Consider the following 24,999-nt stretch of genomic DNA (forward strand, 5'->3'; position numbering starts at 1 on the left):
AAGAAAATTCTACCAAGAAGTAAAGTATTAAGTAAAGGATTCCTACTGCAGGAAGAATAGCATATGCTTTGTGGTACTGAGCCTGGAGCACTGGTCTCTAGTTTGGGACCAAAAGCCAAGGTTATTATCTGTATCCTACCACCTTCTCCCTCCTCTCATCTCTTTTTTTTTTTTTTTTTCCACTTTTATTTTGGTTGGGTTTTTGTTTTCTGGCCACATAATTTACCATAGCAAGGAACCACAAAAGCTGCATTGCTCTCAGCAAGTAAATAGCATGGCCTCATCCAGAAGGTCAGCTGGGATTCCAGGTGGTCCCTGATACAGCCCCACAGCCCAGCACAACAGGGTTTGATCCCAGAGGGAAGAACCTGCTCCTGCTCATGGCCTTGTGTTTTCACAAAAGCTGCAGATTTCTTCTTCAGATTGCCAGAAAAGCTCTGGTTCTCTATTCCAGGAAGGCAGGAAAGCGTTCCTCGCCCACGGACACTGAATTAATTCAGCTGCTTAGACAACCAGCAGGAACAGACCTTCTGGGCACCAGGGAAATGCACTCCTGCTACAGGTGGGCAGTCAATACAGACTTCACTTACAAACTAATATGTAACCCAGGAAATATTGCCCACAACACTGGCCTCACTACACATTCACACATCTTACAAATGGTCACTAATTTTGTCTGTTGCCACTGAGACCAGACAGCAGATATTCATAGATGTCAACAGGAGCAAGAGAAACAGAGAAAGAAACCACCTTAATGGCTATTATGAGAAGATGTTATTCTCCTTCCAGAATGTTATCTGCTAGTCCACTAATTTCAATGAAATCCATTTTTACAGTTTCCTGAGATCTTGGATATCTTAGGTTTAGCCCTCTTTTACTTCCGAGTCCTAACAGAATTCTTGTGTTCAAAAGAAACTTAAAATGTTCTATAAGCCTTTAAGAAGTAGTTTTAACAACAGTATTTCAGATGGTGTTAAGCATTAGGGAAAAAAAATCACTGTTCAGCAAGAAAAATTAGTATCTGGCACATTACCAGAAATCCCACTGCAGGAACTGTGCAAGGTAATTTGGCACAAGATTCCTTCTGGCTGGAAGAGTTGATGGGCTCTCTCTCATTAATGGAGGCACATGGATGGTGTGACACCTTTCAAAGAATTCCGTACTGACAGAAATCTGCCAGCCAATAAACCACCCCAAAATTCCACTCTTCAGTCTTCACATTGTCCCCTTTGCAGAACTTTACAGAGCAGAGTAGCAGCCAAATTCTTGTCTGACTATTGGGATTTAAAAATCTACTCCAATGCTTTATTTTGATTTTCAAGTGTCAGCCTGAAATGGGTTCAGCCCGCTTAAAAGTGGATGAGTCCACAAGCATTAAAATAGATAAATCATATCACAACTTACAAATTTGATTCAGCTTTCTTATATTATTGGTCTGCATCAGAATTTGATATTTTCTATTCTCATAACACATAAGCAGCAATTGCTTCATAAACTGGAAATACAAGATAGTCTGTAGAAAATTACCAAAACTGATATGTGTACTTGATAAAAGTGATAGATAGTTACTGTATGCAAAGGTAACACTGCATCTAAAAAATTTAGTTAACAGTGGTATTGTTAGTAAGCTACTTCCACAAATGAAAGTTAAAAAAATTATATTAAAAAGTAGCACTCAACCATTTTCCTGCATAATGTAAAAAGCCTTGATCTTGTATGCTCTGAGTGGTCAGTTACAGCCTCTAACTACTTTTCCCGATGTAAAATGATGTATGATCATTTGATTTTTGTTATTGCAAAGAAATAAAGTTTTTTATTCCCCATAATTTAATCAAATTTTAATTAAGATAGATTTTTTTTCCACATTTAACACTTCAAAGTGAATTTTCTTCCAAAAGTGCATACACTTTAGATAAAATTTATTCTTTTTTTTCCTAAGAATTACAAATACACATTTTACCTGCACAATAGAAACAACCTATTTTTTTATAGTCAAAGAGGATTCTGTACTTTAATACCTTAGAGATAAACTAGAAATTTAGCAAGGGGGATATTAGGACTTTTGCTTTTTCCTGAGAAAAAAGTTAAAATCTGTGATCAGGTTATAAAAGACTGTCTTAACACCAATATAAAGGACATGAATTATGTAGGAGCTTGAGCAACCTACATTCAGGAGTTCTCAGCTTTGGAACAAGGTTCCTTGAGTCTTTTGAGGTCTTATAACATATGGGTCTGCATTAAACTCTCTGTTTAGCACCTGTGCTCAGCAGTACAACAGCGGCAGAGTGCCACAAGTCCTTTTTGTCATGATGACTCCTCTCTAATTGTAGATTATTTTGCAAAACAAAATGGTCACTCAGTTCACTTGTCTGTTACAAATTCCACTTTCTTTTCTCTTTCACACAACTTTCTTTCCAGACAGTTGTGCCAAGAGACTCTCAAATCTCTATCCAGGAGATAATACATAATCTTCCAGAAATCTTAATACATATCCCTCATGACTTTGTTACTATATTGCTGTAATATTCCTTTACTAAGAAATTCTGATTTGCTTTGCTTCTATTAAAACCACATGTCACTAGGCAGAGAGAAATTTGCACTTTTGGAGTGCACAATACTTGAGGAAGATCAAGACCATGGCAGCAGAAGTTTCCCTCAGATAAGATCGGTATCAAGGATCCCCTGGAGCCCTGGCAGCATTTTAAAGTGTGGCTGTTGATGGTTGCCAAGAGAAGTAAGAGCGAATCATTCTCTTGGAGAGGAAATTCAGTGCAGCACTCTCCTGGTATATGAGAATATTTTGCCCCCTCTCAGCCAGAATGAACAGCAACAAACAGGTAGGGAAAAACTAAAAATGAGTGATAGTGTCTAAGGGTGGAAAGCAGGGGAACAAAATCTCTCCCACAGAAAGCCTTCCCAAAGACCAAATTTTATTATGGATGTAATTACTTATACTCTATAATACTTATCTGACAGAAAAATTATATTAACGTTTTTGAATGTACAGTTTTACCTGATTTATGCAAAATACATATGCCTGATTTTGATAACTTAATCAACTCATTCTAACAGCTGAAGAGCTGCTGTCATTTCATCTGAATTTACTGAATTTTAAATAATTATTTTTAATGCAATGAATTTTATAGCTTTGCAATGTAATTCAATTCAAATGTATCCTGAGGTTTCAGAGTGATTACAGCACAACCTATCACATCCAACAGTCCCAAAGAGGGCAGAGAGAACAAACTCCTCACAGTAAAATTTTTCCCCAGCATCTCATATTTTGTCAAAGTAAACTCACATGATTAATCTGACTAGCGCACCACAGATATTTAAGTCCAACTCATTCTGACTTTTCATTCCCACAAACATCAGGCAACACATCCAGTGCTCTCTGGTAGCTCTAAGAACCTATTCATATTTTACAGTGCATTGGTAAAATGCTAATGATAATGAGTCAGATCCTCCTTGATGTAAACCATAGACGTCTTTCTGTTAACTTAGAATCCTGCAGAGTTTCTACTTGAAAAGCATTTTCATTGCTTGTTAATGCAGGCAGAATTCAAAATATGGTGATTTGATGAAACAGCTGTTTTCATTATTAACAAATTAAATTACTTTTAGTGTATGTTAGCTTACAAAGGGACACTTGTTAAGAAATTTGTGAGTGTTAACTTACATGAAATAAGTCACTCTTACAGCAGACATCCCACATCAATTACAATAAATCCAGAATACTGTGTAGCTCCTCAAAGTATCATACCCAGCCCACCACAAAACACTAAAGTAGAGAACATTTCATCAAACCAGCTATTTAGAAATCTGTTTCTAAAATTTAGTCAACATTGGTCCCAGGGAAGACTTCTTTAATGCTTAGGTGATATTCAGCTGAAGTTCATTATCTTTTATGCTTGCTTTCCTTTACTATTCAGTGAAGTACCAATCATTACAAAAATGCTTCCTAGTGAACTATTTTTTAGCCATTTTTCTCACAACCATTCAACAGTTTTCCTGCAATACAGCCTAAATTACAAAATACAAAATTCACAAAGTTACATAGACTCTCTAGGAAAAAAGGGTCTTTAAGAAAATGCTGACTACAGAAAGCACAGAAGCCACCTTGGAAACAAGACAACTGAAATTTCTTCATTTCCATCTCCCCAGCTCACATCATTTACATGTAAACAGATAGAAGCAAATTTACCCTGAACCAGGACAACCAAGAATGATGTTCTTTCCCCCACTTACTGTCCAGTCTTGCACAACAACCACCACTATCCCCACCACCTTCCCAGACCACGCAAACACCATTGCACAAGCGCTTTCTGGAACACCCTTGCAGCTATCAAACTTCTCATGGGGATATGTGAGGTTGGTCAGTGCCAGCACAGTTGAAAGAGGTCTCCCCTCAGCACAACAACCAGCTGCTGCCCAGGGTCATCTTGAGGAGTCACTAAAGTTGGGTGGAATAAACAAGTAATGACAAGTTAAAGGTAGCAGCCACTTTTTCCAGATATGGTGAAAGTCAACTGACCCCTCTTAGCCAAAAATAATCAGCCCCACCTTAGCCTTGCTTACTTAAACAGTGCTTTGCAAGCACAGGTGATTCTGATTGAAATGGGCTGAGTGAGCCCTGGCAACCCACTCAGCACATCTGGGAGCAGGGTGAGGAGCAGCTGGACTTAGAAAGCTGGACTTTCCACTGGCACATCTGGACCAGAAAGAACAGATACATTTACATCTGAAAGACAGACCATCATTCTTAAATGAAGAATCAATACTGTGCATTCCTGATGTGGTCGTCCAATTCTCAATCAGCCACTCACTCCGTATTTATAAAATAATATCAAAAATTCAACCTCAACTTTTCTCTATTACACCTTCCAGGCATACCTATAGTGTCAACCAAGCAATCTTTTATCTGTTCCATGTCTTAAAATTCAAGCACATATTGTATATACCTGAGTGAAGTTTAAAGTATTGACAAATAACATTTGTTTTGCTTTCTTCAACACAGATGTGAACTGTAAGCTTTCAAGCATACAGCATTGCGGGTAGAACAGTATAATTAAGAACTATATATTAGAAACAAAATTATTTTTGTGATCTCATATTAGTTCTCTTTCTTGTGTTACTCAGTTTGTATTAGTCTGCTTATTTAACAACTCAATCTCATGGACAATTAAACAATACTCACAGAGGTATACGAATGTCCAACCCAATCAGTTCCACCTTATTAAACTCTTCTTTCATTGTTTTGTTGCATCCTGAATTACACAGTCAATACTGTCTCCTCAATAGGGCTACACTTCTGAACACATTTTAGAAATAAAATCTCAAATTTGATAGAATGAACTGCAGCTGCTCTTGTAAGTGTAAAGCAGGATTTTCAGCTGTTTGGGTTTTTTTTTTTTTTTAAGGAACTTCCAGTCTTTCCTTATTTCATTTCTGCAGTGATTTAAAAATAGCAGGAATAGAATTCTTGAAATCACTGCTGTCACCTCAGAGGTATCAGAGTTTATGGTAAAACACAAACTCACAATCTTCCCAGCATCAGCTGCTGTAGCAAAGTTATTTACTGCACTATATGGAGGCACTAATCTTGTTATCCATATTCCTGCTGAAAGCTGGTGACATTCACTGTCTTCCCAACCACCATGGCATGACATGCAAGTCAGTTTGAAAACCGTGTCACAACACCTCAACAGCAACATAAACATTGATTCTTTCCAAAGGTAACAGCAGACAGAGAATAGAGAACACAACTTTTATACTTTCCTTCAGAAAAACCATAATTTCTTTCAGTTTCTGTCATTTCTGTGGCAGAGACAGACACTCTCTTATTATGTATTTATTTTGGCATACAACATTTCTGAATTATGAATCTCAGAATGAACTACATATACATCTGGGAGTGGCATTTCAAATGAAATATCTTCGGCCATCACAAAAGAATAGGTTAAAACCCAAGGAACTTTAAAGCTACTTTCTCTTTTCATTATAGGCAAAAGGTTGTTTTTCTAAATTATGATAAGAACAATACCTAATCTCCTGATGTTCTTTATTTTGGGGAAAATCGCCTAAATTTCTAAAATAAGAAACACACAGCACAAAGCCAAATTAAATTCTTTATAACTTCTCCTTCATTCCTCTCATTTTGTGCAGTAGATGAGTGATCTGAAATTTGTCAAAGGAAAGGTATAACTCTTATATTTTGTTATAGCAGCATACATCAGTGACAGGTCATGCCTCTTTGCAATAGAGACCTTTAAGTGATACTAAATGAAACTATTATATACATACCATATTTCAAGTGACTGCCAACATTAATGCATTGTTTCAGTAATAACCATGAATCTGCTGTGACATATTTGGGCTATTTCTCTGTGCAGTTATAATAAACTTTTGTCCAAGAGCATTTAAGACTGTAGTTCTCATTATCCTTGTTGTGTGACCTAGAAGGGTCCTTGGCAATCAAAATTCTGACACAGAAGTTCACAGTTCAAATCTGCCTTTCAAGTTGTCCCTTGAGACTACTTGTACTGATCCCAAGTCTTTTCTGACAGCTGTGTTGAGGTTCCCTGATTATAAATTCCTATCTTCTAATCTTTCCACTGGAAAGGGCAGCTGCAAGTAATGGCAAGTTAATTGCAGCATATGACACAAATTCAAATAAATGCTTTAAAAGATTTGCAATCTATGCTTAAAAGAACAATTTGGTGGCAATAATTTCAGTGTAAATCTCCAAGTGCTGAAGGGGTCTAAGTTGTTCCTAAATCGTGCAGAAGGAGAAAAAATTGAAGTACAGTTTATGGGGTATAGGTCTCAGTAATTGTCATTGCATACATGACAGGGTTTTCACTACACAAGTGAAAATGAAATTGTTCCACACACAACCTGGCAGCCAATACATAGCTCACTCATGGAAGGAGACCAACTCAAACTAATGACAACCTACTGTTAATATATTTCAATATTTTCCTTGGCTATAGGACTGAAAAGGTGTGTGATGTTTGAAGAAAAATAGGTTATAATGTGGTATAATAAGGCAGAAAAACAGAAAAAAAACCCTGCCTGTACTGATTACAAACATAATAGAAGCTATACAAACTTATTGTAGTTATTTGCACTTGCAATTATTTTCAAGTAAGCTATGACAACTGTAATAGAGACCTGTCAGCTGCTGTCCTACCTCACGATCAGACACATCAGATCTCTTAAACTAAGAAAATGCAAGAATAGATCGGTACGTACGTAAAAGAAGAATGATGCACACTTTTGGAGGAGGTGACATTTCAATGCCTAGAGAAGGACCAAACCAATGGCCCACCAAGGAGCCATTAGGATGATCCAGTCTGACTTGATCCGTAACATACCTTAAAGAATTGCCCCCAGTAGTTTATGCATCAACCACACAACATTTATTTAGTGATAGAGAACCCCTGAAACCTTTGAGAAATTCCATTTCTCTTTATAGGATCTTGCTATACCATTTCCTGCTACATTAAAGAACTCAACTTAGAGCTAGCAATTTTCTCTTTAAAGATGAGATAAACTTTAACCAGCTCACTTCAACCTTCATCCTTCATCTTCATTGAGATCTTCAGCCTCTTATAAGCACTTTTTCAAACCTCAGACAAATTCTTGTCTCTCTTCTGTTGATCCCTTTACAATTATCCAGCCAAAGATATTTCAGATAAATATTTAAGGAAAGGAGCAGACATGATAACTTGATTAATGGACTGTAACAAAATTTTTAAGACCATGTGCTATGGATGCATTCTCTAAATTATTGCATGCTTTACTGTAGGACTTTAAGACCTAATATTACACACCTTCATTTTATACCTTTGTAGCTCTTTAGGTTTTGCTGTCTTAATGTTAAAAAGCAAAATGAATAATGGACGTTGGGCTGCTTTTCAATAAAGACAAATACTGAGGATAAGGGTAAAGCTTTAAGGGCTTAAAGCAGTTCTTAGTTCTTCAGCAAAATGTACACCTGTAACCAATTTTTGTAATTTCTGTAGCATATTTTTAAGTTATTCAGAAACTTCTGACAGCAATATCAAGTGATGTGTAGGTGAACTAACCTACACTGCAGTCAAGAGGAAACTACACCAAAATGACCCTAGTTAATGAGTTTTTCACAAGGCCTTTTGATGGCATCCAGGCTTCTTTCTGTTACATAAGAAAGAAATAGATACTGTTTTTTCACTCAAACCTGTGAAGGGAGCCTTTGCTAGAAACTGAGATTCTGGTCTCCTACATGTCACTGACCTGGAGGTTGAAATGATATAAGAGGAGTCAAAACCTGTAGCAAGTAAGAGCAAATTTCCCTGTTCCTGTCCTATGTGAATGCCTAGAAAACAAACGGACCAAACTGGCTGCTGGCTTTATGAGTCCCGGGTAAGCTCTTTTTAAACCAGCAGATGTACTAGACTATACAGCATGTTTCAGTCTGGCCTCGCCTCTCCTCTTTTATACTCAGTATAGTTAAAAAAAAAACAACAAACAAACAAAAACCCACAAATAAACAAATCCCAAAACCACACAGTCAAAAAAAAACCACAAACAAGCAAACAAACAAAACCCAAACCAAACAAGTAAACTCTACCCCAAAACAGTGAGAAAAACAGGATGCCTTCCTCTCAAACCTTGCAATGCAAGACAGGAAACAGAAGATGACTAAAGTTATCAGGAGAGTCACACCCCCTCATTCCCCCAAGAAATGCCATGAATTTTAACACTTGGAATTGAGTAGGATGCACAATAGTAGAGAGTCTACTCAGAGGATCTCAGCCACCTCAGCTCAGTTGCACCAGGGCATCTGCCACACTGATTCATTTGCAGGTTTGGAGAGACATTAGCCAAGAGCTTGGTGGAACAGCTTGTCCAAGGTGTGTACTCTTCAGAAAACATAGAAAACTTTTCCACTCTTATTGTCATTTAAAGGTATCTTTTCATAACATTTTTCATATTTTTAAAACCCCTTTCTAATTGAAATGGGGTTTGAAATGAAGGAATTTTTCTATTGTGTGATTTGAACAGCATTTTTTTTTAAAGAAAATGTTGCTCAAGTTTGCTGAGTTGTAGATCTTCAGCAGAAAATTGAGATATTTTTATGTACTTGTTTGGATGAAAGAAAGAACTACAAAGAAGCCTTCTGAAGGATCTAAACATCCCAATATGTCATTAGTAATGCAATTAGTCATACCTCCTTTATGGCCCTATGATTTCAAGGGAACAGTGTAGGAGAAAGAAAGGTTCAGGACAATAGTGCAGCAACAGAACATCTGTAAATTAGCAAGTATTTTTTATTAGATAATTAGCAACTGGAAAAGCACCACATGCAAATATTCTAATAGAATAACTCCCACTAGCATGCATTTAAATGCCACTCACAAAATAAGCCAAGAGCACCTGAGGTGTTAAAACCTTAAAATTGCCTATTTTAGCAAAACAGAAGAATAAGGCTAATGAGTTAGGTGTATATTATTCTTATATGCTTATAATAATCCCTTAGCTAGCAAGTTTTACATTTTTTTCAACGTGTTATAAAAATTACCAGAATAAGTATTAGTCAGAGGTACCTTTTCAGATATATCTTCAACTACCAGCAGGACTAATCCTCAGGTAAAATAGCAAAAGCTTATTTCTATCATATTTAATTTCAAAGGATTTGAGCAAGGAAATAATTTCAGATGATTAAATCAGTTCATTTTGAAAGAATTTGCATGGAAAAATTGCACTTGTTACAAAAGTTTCTTGCATTTCTCATAAACACCCGTGAATCTTTCTATCAAATTACAGGCATATTAAAGAAATTGGCCCTGAGTTCTAGAACTCAGCAATTAATAAGTGAGTTGTTGAGCACCACAGATGAGTTTCTTTGTCCTGACCTTGAGCAAGGAGTCATTGTGAAGTATCATCACTGCATTTATACCGTGAGTAGTGTAGGAAGACTGTGTCCCTCACACTTCATCATGCATCACTGAACTGTAACAAACTCTGACAGGTATAGAGTGTATCTCTAAATATTATGACACTCTGCTAGTGACAGCTGGAAAAGAAAAGCTGGACACAATCACAGTTCTCACATTTACTGGAAAAGATGAGCTGCCATCCACAGCAAACATATTTCAGGAAATGCTAATGAATAAATTTAAAAAAAAAAAAAAATTAAATGTCTCTTTTCCTGACATTTTAAAATGCAGAAAAACACCAGTTACAATTGCAGATGCTTTTACTGCCAGCAATTAGTCTTCATGTCTTATGTGTAACATTGTCATAGAAACCAATGCTAAAAAAACCAACAAACCCCTAAAAATCTAGAAAATTCAATAACCTTGCTCAGTTAAAAAACAAACCATGGTAAAGGTCAGTTGCCAAAGCAATAATGTTTGCATAATACTTGCATATGAGGATTCAAGCTTGGAATGTCACAAAAAGTATTCCAAGAGTATGCTTTTGGCAAATTGAGTTTTCTCATTAACCATAAGTATTTCTAAAGTAATTTAATTAAATATTCATTTCAAAATGAGAAAATTACATTCAAGTACTGCATCTCATATAGATGACAAGTACACAAAGGAGAACTGCATCTTCCCACCACTGCTCACTTCAGCTTACAATTCCTCTTTAATTATTTTGATGAGTGTGCATTTAATTCAAAGCATACAGTTCTGGAAGTTCAATCACTCTGTTCAAATATAAATGCTCTGAGATGTACAGGAATCTACCCTTTTGTAGTTCAACAGAAGGACACTTCACCCAAAGAAATATTCTGATATTTTCCAAAATAACTTTAAAATCTTAAACATTACAACTTCTCTCACAGCCAACCAGGTATGTGCTACACACATCTGTTGAACTCAATGCTCTCTTGAAAGGTGCTGCTTTACTTGCATGATAAAATACAGAGATTTTCTTTAATGAAAAAGAATATTTATTTCTAAAAATGATTACTAAACCATAGTTTAATTCCAGAAACATAAGTTTTTAATGCAGCTATGCAATAAACCAGCATGCTGGAACAACCCAAATTTTTAATCATTACAAAGTGAGAAATGAGCATTCAAAAGGCTTCTATTTATGCTTTCTAATTATTTTTTTTTCTAAATACATTTTTGTTATTATGGAGATACAGTTACAAAAAAATTATTCAGAAATTAAAACAATTATGAGTAGCTGTAGCTGATTTTTGCAGAATCAGGAACAGCTTGGTTTAATAGCATCAGCTAATTCTACTACATTATTAGATTTATTGCTTTGAAATATTTTGATTAAAAAATGTTTCATCTCAGGGAGTACACATATGACCACAAATAATTCTTTTCCATCTTACCTCAGATGTTTTCTTGTAATTTACATTATACTAAAGATTCTATCAAATCATTACATTTGAAGCTTCATAGAGTTCATTTTACTCAGAACTTACTCAAAAAGAATTCTTCTGGGATGCCTTTTCTTGTATTTTATGAATGTGTGTGAGGAAGAAAAAGAATAATCATTTAACTGCTTAGGTTGTTCCTTTGATTATTACATATTTAAAAGGAGATTCATTTCCTGAGAATTCTAATTCTGCTTTTTGGCTCTCTACTCAGAGAAGCTGAAGTTAAACACTTGAAACTCCAATCTGACTTACTGACCTTGCCAAGAATGTCAAAACATCTCACCTTTGAAGAAAATCAGTTCAATTTTATTAAGTTATGAGCATTTCCAGCCAGCAGACCAGAATATGTTGACAGCACATTTTATACTATTTGGGGCATGAGGTATTTTTACTTATAGCTATTTATAATTCTGATCTGGATGCAGGGAAAAGAAATGGGACAGTTCATTTAATGTCTTCAGCAAAAGCAATGTCTAAAGGGATATTTATTAGGAATGCTTCATCTTAAGTTCCTTGCACATCCATAGAATTCCATGGGTTTTTCCTTCCTTTTCCCATTTTTCACTAAACCTTCCATATTCCTTAGCAAATTGAGTTGGGAGAGAATTAATAATAAAGTAACAGAGAGACAAATAAATCAAGTGTACATTAGAGGTAGCTGACAAAGTCAGTCCTGAATCTTTTCCATGACCTTCCCTTTTCTTTAAGTTCTTAATGCGAAACTTAAAATTCCCAAAACAGGCTTTTCAAAAGTGTTCAGGATCCAACAAGTTGAACAAACAGGGGCAGATTAAAGTGGAAAGAAGTGAAGAGCAGAACAGTAAAAGAATGGAGGAGGATAAGAGGCAAAAATGTGTGTACAGAGATATGGAAACAGTAATCAGGTAACACTCAGATCTTTATCCCAACTTACTGTATATGGTGATGTATTATTGTCACATCTCCGTCTTCATCTGTTAAAAAATGATACCTACTAATGCTTAAAGGGCTTTGAGTCTTATGGTTTAAAAGTTCCTAAAGAAAAATTAATCCCTGAGTCAACAAGAGCCAAAGAACCTGCCTGTTAAACCCCCTGATTTTCCATTGTTTATTCACCTTTTCTGCATGAATTAAACCCTAAATAAGGAACAAACAATTCACTTGTTAAGTGAATTGAATACAAATTCAACAAACAGCAGTAGAACATCAAGAGAGCTGGTTTTTTTTCAGACTCTATATGATAAATCTACATGCTTGACTGCTCTGAGTGTAACAACATTTTTAGCAATTAGATGGCCACATTCTCCTTAAGCAGATGGAACAGAGGTTAATGACACTTGAAACTGCCATATTAAAGGCATTTTTATGGTGACCACTTGTTTTACTCACTTCAGTGCAGTGGAAAATGGAGTTTGACAGAGATGACAGGTGACCTGAGGTTCACTGGAAAGCTGCAGCTAGTCTTGTGTGTTCTTGGTTTTCATTTCTGAGTGCTTCTTCTACTCAAGAGGTCTTCAGAAAGGATTATGGATCTGAAATGAATTTAGCTCTCTTTTATGGCAAAAAAAACCCCCATTTTTTTTCCTGAGATTTCTCAAAAATTCAACATCTTAATTTAAATACTTAAGAGTAGCTTTCTGAGAATGTCTTCATTTCAATTTTTAGCTTTTACATTGAATAAAGATGTAATGCTGATTTTCAAGGTCTATTTTTTGCATTTTAGGGTTTTCTTTCACTCAAAGTACAGGTGAAAAAAAAAAAACCAAACAAGATTTTTCTTTTGTTTAAGCCTGACCATATATGTGTTACAAAAACTTGACTACCACACTTAAAACTCATATTACTGTGCACTGAAACTTTCTAAAAGATGAGATCTCTGTGACATTAAAGCTACGCTTGATAGTACCCCTGGACTTAATGATCTGTTAGATATCCTTTTATTTCTCTGTTTCAGAGGGTTTATAACTTCAGGACACATTCCTTGCAATCTGAAGCTAAGCATATAGGATAGCAATCCAGGAAGAATTTTATTAGGCATATGCTCAAACCTCCTATAAAACAGATTTTAAATAAAGATTTCTTTTTATGCTTTTATCTAAAAGGGAAGATTAACAAGAATTTTGTTGGCACCTATCTATAATAATTTTTTCACAGTGAAATGATTTGAATATGAATATTCTGTAGAATACAAAACCCCCAATATTTTGCTACAAAGAACTTGGTATGTATTGATCTTTCTTATTACTATTTCATTAAATGTTACAGCAGTGGTGAAAACCACAAAACCAAAATCAAGTTTATCTCATAAATAATTGATGGGTCAAAAGAGGCACAGATATCAAACCCAAGACTTTTCACTGTAGGTGCAATTGTGAATAAATACTTTGGATGGAAGTGTTGCACAAATTTCTATAGGAGTAGAGCAGAAGGGAATTGGCAAAGCAGAAAGAGGGGGACACATAAAATTCCATTTGCATTGGTCAAACACAGCCTGGTTTTGAAGTTCATCCCCTATAGTCCCTCCTTCTGTCTTCAGCTACAGAAAAGTTTTGGTGTAATAAATTATCTTTGGAGGAAACCACACTAGAAATTCTGTTTCCTGTGTGCACCTACAATCCCAGTGGGTGTGCAAGTGTCCTGAGCCACCTGAGACTGGTCTTCTGGAAAAATTGTACAGCTGTACACATAGGATTGCACAGCACAGGAAAGTGAAATAAATCTGCATTTCTAGTCATGGCTAAAAGAAAAAAAATACCTTAATCTTCCCAAAGATATATTTTTAAATCCCTTAATTTTATCACCACCATTGGAACAATATATTAGCCATTTCTGGGAATGCCAATTTTACCCCATAGATGTAAATTTCTCAAAAGCATTCTAACATCCTGCAAAATGCATTGTTATATAATAGGTAATTTGACTCAAATTACTGTAATCCTCTTAATCATGATGGAAAGAGTAATATTTTTCATGTGTCTGAATAAGAAATACTTATGAAATACTGAAGAAATACTTATCCTGATCTTTTGAGTCACATAATGCAAGTGTGCACATTAATGAAATTTGTAGAATTCAACCTATATAATCATCTAATTAATGTATCCATAATTACCACTGTTGCAAGAATGTTTCTTTTATTCAGATAGAATCTGTTTCTCCCTAAGGTGGTAGAGTGGCTGCACTTCTGAACATGCATTCCAGTGGGACACGGGGACTGCTTTGTTGTGCTTTGTTGCAGAATGATGAGTCTAAAATATATTTGTCAATATTTTGTTGAACTGAAGCCCAAAAATGCTCCAAGCTCCTGCTAAATAGTTTTTCATCACAGACAAAGCATCATCTCTGGAAACAGTAAGAGCAGCTATTACAGTCATCCCTGTGGCCTGGAGGACAGGAGTCCTCCAGTGGGAGGACAGGAGTTCTCCTCTCAGCATTGCCACTGACTGCTATTGATTGCTCTGTCCACATCGAGCCCTTCACGTTGAAGAGATCTCATTTCTCTTGCCCTACAAAGCAGAAAGTTTGGATTTCACATCGTTCACTTCTGGCAACACTCGCATTACAAACTCAATTTCCAGCACAGCAGTTCCAAGTTTTATTCACTTAGCCACTCAGAACAAACATTCCTCATTTATGAAATTGTACTTAAGGCACTTAGATAGCAGTACAGAGAGTTCTCTTTTGTACCAGGCAGAGTCTTCCTGCATGATGCAAGGAAAAACATATTAATGTATATGGAAAAGGAAAAAAAAAAATCAGGTTCTTCACTTGAATGGGAATTTAGGAAGCCCCAGAGATGCTGAGTTAGCAACTGCTTTTGTGAGTGTTGCTAATTTTCAGCTGACAAGCAGCATTGAAAACTGGAGTGGCAAACATTTGCAAAGCAGTATTTCTTTATGTAGGTTTAATGGGTATCAAAGCTCTGCTTTGACATCTTTTCAAGACCTGAGCCCCACTTCAGGAAAATGAAATTAATCATGGATCCATTTAGAACTCAGCAAAATCTGTTAATTTTTTAATTATGTCACTGTATAAGGCTTTGCTTCTTTCCCTGTCACTTCAGGGCCTCCCTCTGGCTTGTCCTTTTTCAGATAAAAAAAACTCCAAAACAACTAACCTATGGTTCTTTTTAAGTACTTCCTTCTTAATAAACACATTGTTATGCTCAAGTGAACATTGCTTTCAAGTGTTTTCAAGGAAACGGAAAGCATATTTGGAAAATATGAATCTATCAATTTCTGTAGGTACAATATAAATCTGAATGCTTTTGGGAACAAGACAAATATTAGGGATTTAAATCCTTTTATTCCTGTATCATAAAGTCCCAGGATTCTTAGGCACAGCTACAGAAACATCTCCCTCTTGCAGCTCACAGAGAAAGAGAAGTGGAAGCAGGAGAGAGGAGAAATAAGCCAGTGGATTTTTTTCCCAATTCTTCCCTAACCCTACAGCTTCATCACTCATAAGCCTTCCTCAAATCCACAAGTCTTCTAAAGTCTCTACACACTCACCCTTTAAGGCCCCCTACATAACCCTCAGCTTCACTCTACATCCCTAAAATCTCCCTGGATAATCCCTTCTCCTCCCTCCCGCGTTCCTGCCACGCAGCTGGACAAACAGCACGTGCTGCAGCCAGGTCTGGGTGACATGTCCCCTGACTAGGGGACAGAACAGCTAAACATTCAGCTCTGCTGGCTTTTCTCTCACAAATCTGAGCTTCCTTCCTCTGTGAGGGGAAAGTTACAACCTCTTGGTAGGAATAGTGAACTTTTGGACGTTGTACCTAAGTAATGCAGTTGCAGTAGGCAGCCGGGCCCAGAAACAATTACTGTCAGCAGACAGAGTATTTGCATAAATGTGTTTTTCAGGACACTAAGCTAAAATGTGATATTGGAAGCTGTGGAACTGTTTTAAAGGAAGGGAAATGAGCACAGTTATGAATTGTGGTGATTTTCAATATTGTGACAATGAAACTAAGTGCCAGCTTTCTCTCTTTGTATTGCATTCAAGACTGCTCAGCTGAGAAGTGAACTTTGCAGAGGATGGCAAGCTGCTGCAATAGAAGTCACTCACTGTGCAAAAACTGTTGTTACTTTTTTGATGTTTCAGTTGTCCATCCAAATAAAATCACCCAGTGCAAATGTGCATTAGGAAGCATATGGTATGTAAATAAATAGCAGGAGGCTTATGCTAAACAAACTTCTATTTTCTCCCTCTCAATCTTTATTCCTTTCCAAGTTGACCTTAACCATACTTGGAATGAAAAACTGTTCCTCAATTATGTGTTTATACATGATAAAAGACAATCAGGCTTAGTCCAATGAGGTCCAGTTAGCCATTTTTTTATGAGTGACAGTTATCATAAATAATACTTCAGCCTCCTTAGCTCTGTGTATCTTTCCCTAGGATGCAGATGTGCATAATTACTTGAGGTGAAAGAAAAGAAGGCATACAGCCTTGAGGGATTAGATCTTTCAGAAGGTCCCTTTTCCACTGTCTCCTCCTGATTGCAGGCAATCACAGAGTTTAGTCTTAGAATCCTTTCTCCTTTACCTGCCTGAGTGACAGCCAGGAAACTGTACAGGACTACAAAGCTCTCTTAACTCATTTCAATCAGCTGAAGGAGGACATAGAATGAGCTAAAACAGCTTCTCCTCCTCTTCTGTGCTCCCAGTTCAGCAAAGCATATCCCTATCTTTATTTGCATGCCTAAGGTCTAATAAAGGCTGTGTGTGGACCAGAGTAACTGAGAAAGATTATCCCTGTCCTTCACATGCCACAAAGCATTAGTGCTAAAGCCAGTTCAGCAGTGATATCCCTGAGAGTCCAATGATTGTGAGAGAGCCAAGATGTGTGTTTGGCTGTCTAATATACTGTACCTTTGAGGGAATTTGCTCTATCACCATTTCCATTATGCAGTATGGCTGTTGTAATACATGGCAGCTGGAGGTACCTTAAAATGATGCCTCACATTTCATATAAAGTATTGCTGCATGTTCAGAAGTTTTACAAGCTTCAGTTTAAGTGAAACTTCATTGTCTGCATTATCTCAATGTCAAAGAAGAAATACATTTTGTCACTAAGGATGAGGTCAACATCAAACTAGTCTCTTGCTGCCCTGTCTTTAAAAAAAAAAAAAAGAAATAGCCTCTGTGCTGGGATGGAGAGCTGGAAGTGTCCTCAGAGTGTCAAGATGTCATAAGACATAGATTAGAAATGAAGATGTGTACAACCACTCCAGAACAGTTTGAAATAATCAAAGGTACAGCTCATCCAAGTCATACAGATGTGCCCCAGTTAACTTTGAAGTTAAGAGCCAAGATTTTCACAAAACTGATTTTCAGCAGTATGGAAATCAGGTGAGCTGGAATAGCTGGCTGGAATTTGGGTAAATATTTTGGTAGCTCTCCTTAATGAACACATTGAATCACAAGGCAGCAACTCTGTGGTTTGAAGACACGGATTAACTCACCTAACTTAGCATACCAAAAAACCACCTTGCACAAGATTTGGGGAGGAAAAAGACACAGAAAAGGCTGTAGCAACATTCTGCACAAAAGAAGATTTCACTCCCATTTTCTAACTTACTAATAACTTGGAGTGTCAGGACTAAAAAAAATGGTAGGCCATATCTAACAACATAAGCTCAGCACAGAAGAATAATAATAAAAAGTCCAACAGTTTAATGAGCTACTGACTAACTCATGGTAAGAGACTCTTTTTTAAATGTAACAGTAAGAAAATGTAGCCAGAGAAGACAGTGCTTAATCACATCATTGCACTTCCTCATCTGAGCCCCCTGAGCGTGCACACACTCCAGCTTCCAGCTTCCAAAACTGAGACACTTCTTCATCCACTCAAGCATCTCTCAAAACAAGCAATACACTTCAAGACAACTGTGTTCTACATTAATTATAAGAATTAGAAACCCATCACTAAATTGTTGATATAATTGAGTGTATGAAAAACAAGATGAATCAGCTCACAAAAAATGTGAATCACAAATGTCACCCCTGGAAAAAACACTGGCTAATCTAAGGTTTCTAGTCCAGCCAGAAAAGATCCTGCTTAGGTTTACATCCCGGTGATTCATTTTGTGGAAGGAAAATAATTGTTTCTGCTCTTTCACAAAAATGCAGTTTGTGCAGTGTCATCAGTACGTCAACAGTTTATATTTGTTTTACTGCACAAAGGAGTTTCAAATCAATTTCAAAGGCTGTACATTTGAAAAGCTGCCAGCTGGCTATTCAGAACTTTCAATGTGGTTGCCTTTATGTTACCAAGCAAATAAATAGACAGCCAAACATAAAGGGAATTTACAGCAGTTAATTAGCAAATGCCATTGTCCTACTAAACAGAAATTATTTCCACACAGTTGGATACCACTCCCCTTAGCAGACCCTCTTCATGATACTTCTTTCACAAAATGTCTACATATTTCTGTACCCTTTTAGCATATTTGTTTGTTGAAAATCTGGCTTTCAGATGGCTATCTAAATGTGTCACAATGGGCGACATAAGGGAACAAAATGCTTAATTTCTTTCAAATGCTGTAATAAGGCATTTGCTAAAGTCTGGGAAAAAAGATTCAGAGACGTGTTTTATTCAGCAAGATGTGTTAATAGTAGAGTGCAGCTTCATGAATAGAAAATAAACCAGAATTAAATCTGTAGACCCATGTCAGCTATACCAAAACTCATAAGATGTGTCTCTTATTATTGCCCCATTCAGGCTGCCTTCCAAGCCTTGGAGGTTCTATCTTCAGTCACTTTTTTACACAAGACAAACATTATATAGGAACTCAACCATTGTAATATAGAGAAACATGAAGAAAGGAGAGTTTTAAACCTCCCCTTGCATTATCTTTCTTCATATGCTCAGCATTTGGCTTCCACCGTGTCCTATTCCACAATTTCCAATCCTCCTCCCAACGCTGAAGGACAAACAGCACTTTCATTCTAGTCAAGATATGAACAGATTTTTGCAATCTCTTTGTCCCTAAAGCCATATCTGAAACCCCATTCTCCTGTGCGGAAAATGCCTTCTCTTTCTGAAGGCAAGAGTGCTACAGGATTCTTACCTAGACTAAAACTGGAATATCTGAGTTCAAAACAAACATCAGCAGCCCTGGCACGTGGCTGTGTGATCCTGAGACTGGAGTGCTGCTGTGGCTAACAGGGATGTGGAACTACTCACAGTCTGTTTTAGCAGCTGTCTCTTCATCAGAGACAACTTTTACTGCCTGGATATGCTGATCCTCGTACATAAAAACCTCAGTGTTAAAGTCAATAAAAATTTTGCTTTGTCGATTTCATAGATTAAAAAAAACAAACACAAAGCAACCCACAAAGATGTGAACTTCATCTCACCTGTTACCTGCTATGGAGACAGCACCTCATCTCAAAACCAAGTGATTTTGCTGAGGTGGATCTACACTGACTGTTGGGTGATGATGTTCAGTGGTGGACTTGGAAGTGCCAGGTTAACAGAGGTTTTTTTCCAACCTAGATGATTCTATGGTTCAATGTTGTTGTGCTCCTTTTTAATTATTACTTTTAATGCTGTTTCCAATACTCCTGTGTATTTTTTACCTCATTTATTTTCCCCCCAATATGTACTTTGTCAGGTTGCTTCTTCCTTTAGGTTTCTTTTAAGGCAAAAAAATCTGGATTTCAATTTTTTCAAAGTCTGGCCAAGTAACAAAGGAGGAACTGTGTCAACAATAATAACAAAAACAGGGCAAAAGATCAGGAAATGTCCAAGATATTCAAGATTTCAATTTGTACTCAAAGGAATGCAGTTAAATGCAATCAAATGAATCTAACACAAAAGTAATATATTATGCATTATAAATATTATTGGTAATTGTTACCAACATGAAACATAGAAACCTTCTCTCCTATGAAGTTTTTTATAAAAATTTGGGTAAGCTTTATTATTCTTTCCTTTGTATGTGAAGTCCATGAAGTTTCAAATCATATAAGCAAACTATTTATAATTTTTCCAAAAGAATGTGGAAAGGAAATGAGAAATCATTTAGCACCCAGACAATTTCATAACAGTAGGAAAAAAAGCACACACATACATCCATATACACTGATTTACACAAGGCTTACATGCCCTGTGTAAAGCAACTGTTACAGAGAAGCCTTTTTTAAGTTCTGGAAACAAAAATCCACATTCATGACTGCTATTGCTACTGTAAAAGTATGTGCAAATTGGTAAGAATACAAAGTGATAAGGAAAGAGTGTTAAAATACTAGTTACCCACATACTTACTGATCTAGGGGTTTTTAAAAATTGATTTATTAAATAAACAGGTGTTTTCAAAACACATTAAAGAACATGAACTTTGCAAGGCCTGTGAGATGATGCATAATATATACTAGTTCTGAATTCAAAGGTGTGTTAGAAATGGAAAAAGTTAAAATTAAGGAAAAAAAATCAAATTTGTTCAAAACAACATTCTTTTTGGCCCCTTAATTGACCCATAATATATTACAGAATTTTTAATCCACCTAAAATTACAAAGGTACTATTGCTTTTAATGTGTTTTTTTTCAGTCAGACTGCTTCATAAAATATAAAGAAGCACACTGTATTTGATCTTAGAAGCCAAAGAAATTTCAGAAGGATTAACTTTTTTTAATATATATTTGCAGTAATCTAGTAATTTTTAATGTTTCACCATCAATAGACCAGCCAATGTATAAAATCAATCTTTAATTCCATGACAGGAAAAGAATTCTTGGTAGTTTGCATAATTGCTGCAGAAACGGTGGCTACTCCAATGGCACCATTGAGGTTGTAGGACTGTAGCATGTGCTGCAACACTGAAAATGCTGTTAAAGATGGATCATCTCCATTCCTTCATTGGCACAGTGTTTCTAAACTGTGACATCATTCTGCATGACACACGGAGTCGTTAGGAGAATCATGTGCTAAAAATAAAGAAAAATAAGCATAGAAAATGAAGAATTCAAGCTGAGCACTAACAGCAAAGGTCAGCATGAAAACAGGGAAAACCTCAGAGATCTGAGGTTGGAATAGTGAAACAAAAGAAGTGAAAGTAGAGGCCTGCTTGAGACCTTGATCAAGCTCCAAGTGGCTCTGATGACACAAGCTTGTTTAACACGAGGAACAGAAGTGCAATTCATACGCCTGAATAAGCCAGCTAATCTTGTTAGGGTATGCATTCATGTAAAATTAGTTTCTGCATCTCTGTCTGAAAGAAACACTTGGATCTTTTTAATTTTTACGGCCCATGGCAGTAAACGATTGTAATCATTTAACAATTGGACTCTTTGCAATTCAGAGCTGTTCTTGAGGGTGCTGCAGCCCACACTTCCAACCCAACAATGGTCAAGCTGAACTCATTTGGTTTGACTCTCTGTGTGCTGTGTTTCATATTCTTGGAGCTCATTTCTCTGCTAAGGCTTCCTGACAGAAACCTAACACACAGGCTGTGCCAGCTGCAATTCTGCCCATCGCAGAAAAAACCCTGATAAACTGTGGCAACAGAGAAATCCTGCTGCTCCAAGTCCCAACATGATCACATAATTATTGACCACGTTCTCTTGACCTTTCGATTGCTAGTTCAGGGCCTTTTATTATGATTATTCAGTGATTCAGTTATAAAAGACTTCGGTACAAATTACACATTTTAAACAAAAACATTTATTCAAGAGCAGAGTGTGTCACAGTAACTTAAAATAAAATCTGACTTGGGAATCTATGTGTTTATTATCACAGTAGCTATGCTGCTGGGCTTTTGTAGATTATCTGGCCCATGAGATTTCAGTAATGGGATGGCAAAAAAACCCTAAGTAGCAGAGTAAGCAAATCTAGCCCAAACTTTCAGAGAAATTTAAAACTAAACATAGTGAAACAAACTAAAACCTTGCAATTTTTTATTAAACGAGGCTACTTTGCATGCTTGCAAGACACAAATTAAACTATACTGGCCATTAGAACAGAGAATATTTCCTAACAGGAATAAACCAAACTATAAATGGAAAACTGTATTACTCCAAGTGTTATAAGCACTCTTTTGTATACTTACAGTGGATACTAAAATACAGATAATTATGATATGGAGGCTATTGCTGCTACTAATTTAAAGGAGCAGGTAAATACAATGTAAATTTTCACTGATGAACCAAAGAGCTAAAATTTTCTGAACTGCTATATAACCTATTTAGTATAAAATAAACAGTGGCAGATGGGTGTCTCTCATAACATCGACCTCAAAGGAAACCCAAGACAATCTAAATCCACAGAAGTCGATGAAAGGATTCCTTAGTGAAAGAGGTCAATATTCCAGCAGCACAGAAAGACAGGAATTGTTCACTGAATAGTAACACTTCCTTTTTCTACCCCCACTGGACTGTAATATGCTTCTTTATCCTCTACACCACTTGTGTAGGCAGATATGAAGCATCTCTGTCAACCTGTGCCAATATTGTTCAACTGTTATCTTGTGATCTGGTAAGAGAGAAGTAGCACAGACTTAATCTTCCTTAAATCCATATTAACCATGACAGATATACTTTCCATGTGCAACAGTTCCATTTGGTAGTTGTTGTCTTTGGTCTGTTCTTGAACTTTCGACTCTTTTCCACTGTTCAGGAAAATTTTAACAAATGTAAAATAGCTGCAGTGAGAGAGGAAGAGAATAAAACTGAGGCTCCAAACATTTAGGAAAATCTGACTGCATGGCAAATGGATGCATGATCAATAACAGAGAGACGGAGAGAAACACATTATAGAAACACATTGAGAAATATTCCAGATGTCAGCAACACTAAGCCTCAGATGTCAGATAACAACTGTAGGAATACACTCACACTCTGATGTTCAGCTCTGCTTTGGACTGAAGGTTGTTACTATTCTCTTTTTAGCAAATAATATTTGCTAACACGAATTTGAATACTGTGGCTTTTTCCTATGGTTCTTTGATAGTGACACAGAAAGTTAAAACTGGATGTTTTCTCATAAGTGCTCATTCCTGAAGGTAAAATTGAGTTGAAGGCACCATAATTTTATGTTTGCATACTTCCTATTACAAAATTACATATTATTTACAAGGCTTGTGTATAGTTTTAGATATCTTGTTCAAATATTTTCTTGTGTAGGTTATGTGTTTCAGCTAGAAAAGAAAATGAATCTATCAAATCATTGTTAAAAGGTTTTATAGAAGCAAAATTCAATAGAACATTGAGTCCAAAAGTTTTATAGAGAAAAATCTGTCAAATTATGTGAGTATTAAAAAAGAATAGGTGAAATTCATGACAAGTTCTATACAATATTTTTATAATAGATCTTGTGGAATTTACATACCAACTTAAAAGTTTCCAAAATATACTATGCCAGTTTATTCAGCAGTTTGATTTAATTCCAGATTCCTTCTGATCTTTCAGAGAAATAAGGGATGTCCCTGATGAATAAGCAAGAGGATGTCCTAAAACCTTGATGTATGCAAGGAAGTCACAGCAGCAAGATAAACTCTCTGCAATGGCTTTGATGCTGACAATGCCTTTCAGCAAAGGACTACCCAGACCACCAAGGAGATGCAGGCTAGGATCAAACCACAGCATCTGAAGCCCCAGAGGAAACCAGATTATGATGTCTCCATTGTGAAAAAAAGAAATTATTAGCATGCATTTCCATTAAAAACAGATTAAGTATTTTTGTTCATACAAATGGAAAGTACCTCTGTTAAAAAACTCAAAAGAATCTGTCCCATTCCAAGTCCTACGTACTGGACATGAAAAACCTATAAACACTTTCATCATTGCCATGCATGTTGTTAGACACATTTTAAAAATCTGGAAAGAAGGTGTTTTGCCACTTTCAGGAAGATCTATTCTATCAAAAGTTCCAATATCCACATGATTAAGATCCTGCTACTTGGACAGAATAAAATGCGTAACACATAAATTACATTCAAGCAGATTTAATGAAGTTTTGATTTGTGGGGTTTGTTCCCTGACACTTCATTTTCCTTCACTCATAAGGATATCAGATTCCCTTGGGTTCTCTTTGTGAGTCCTGATGTGTCAGGGATGGGTTAGTGCATCTCTGCACAGAGTGGTTTGTTGGCTACTGCCAAACACATCACGTGTTGGTGAGTTCTGGTCTCTCCCTCAATGAGAGAAACAGGATGAGTCTCAGTCCTCTAAATAGCCACTTATTTCCCTCACATTTGTTGAAGCTCATCTTTGCTATTTCTTTTTTTTTTTTTTTTTTTTTTTTTTTTTTTTTTGTCCAGAAATTGTTATATTTATCAACAGCTCCTAAAGATTTTAGGAGGATACAGAGGACAGAGAAAGATCACCCTGTTTCCCTAGTCAAAAACTTGTGAGAAGGTTCTCTCAAGACACACATTAGCCAGCATTCCTTGAAGTGCTCATAGTTCCTCTCTCAGCTGAGCAGTGACACTCCAGAGCTGGTCACTCAGAGTGACAGGAAGCCCCCTGAAGTAGGAGAGTGGCACTGACAGGCTGTGCAATGCCACCAGCTCACGTCTGCACAGCAGCAAAGGTCCGAGCTGACAGAGCCTGACCCCTGTCACTGCTGTGCTGCAGGAGGCTACAGGACAGCTGCAACAGTCTGCTGCCATAAGAAAAG

General features: G+C 36.6%; 1 protein-coding gene across 4 annotated transcripts in view; it reads right to left on the reverse strand.

Moving 5' to 3' along the window:
* Positions 1–24,999, reverse strand: part of ATRNL1 (attractin like 1) — a 434,071-nt gene that overhangs the window by 159,063 nt on the left and 250,009 nt on the right. The window contains exon 27 of one of the 4 annotated variants that reach the window (XM_053983740.1): positions 22,071–23,023. The exons of the other annotated variants lie outside the window; for them this stretch is intronic. Coding sequence (XP_053839715.1) covers positions 23,006–23,023 — 18 coding nt within the window. The 3' untranslated portion in view covers positions 22,071–23,005. Of the gene's footprint in view, positions 1–22,070; positions 23,024–24,999 lie in introns of those variants that run through there. 4 annotated transcript variants of the gene reach the window in all.

The sequence above is a fragment of the Vidua macroura genome, chromosome 8, assembly GCF_024509145.1.
Source record: "Vidua macroura isolate BioBank_ID:100142 chromosome 8, ASM2450914v1, whole genome shotgun sequence".
Taxonomy (NCBI): Eukaryota; Metazoa; Chordata; class Aves; order Passeriformes; family Viduidae; genus Vidua; species Vidua macroura.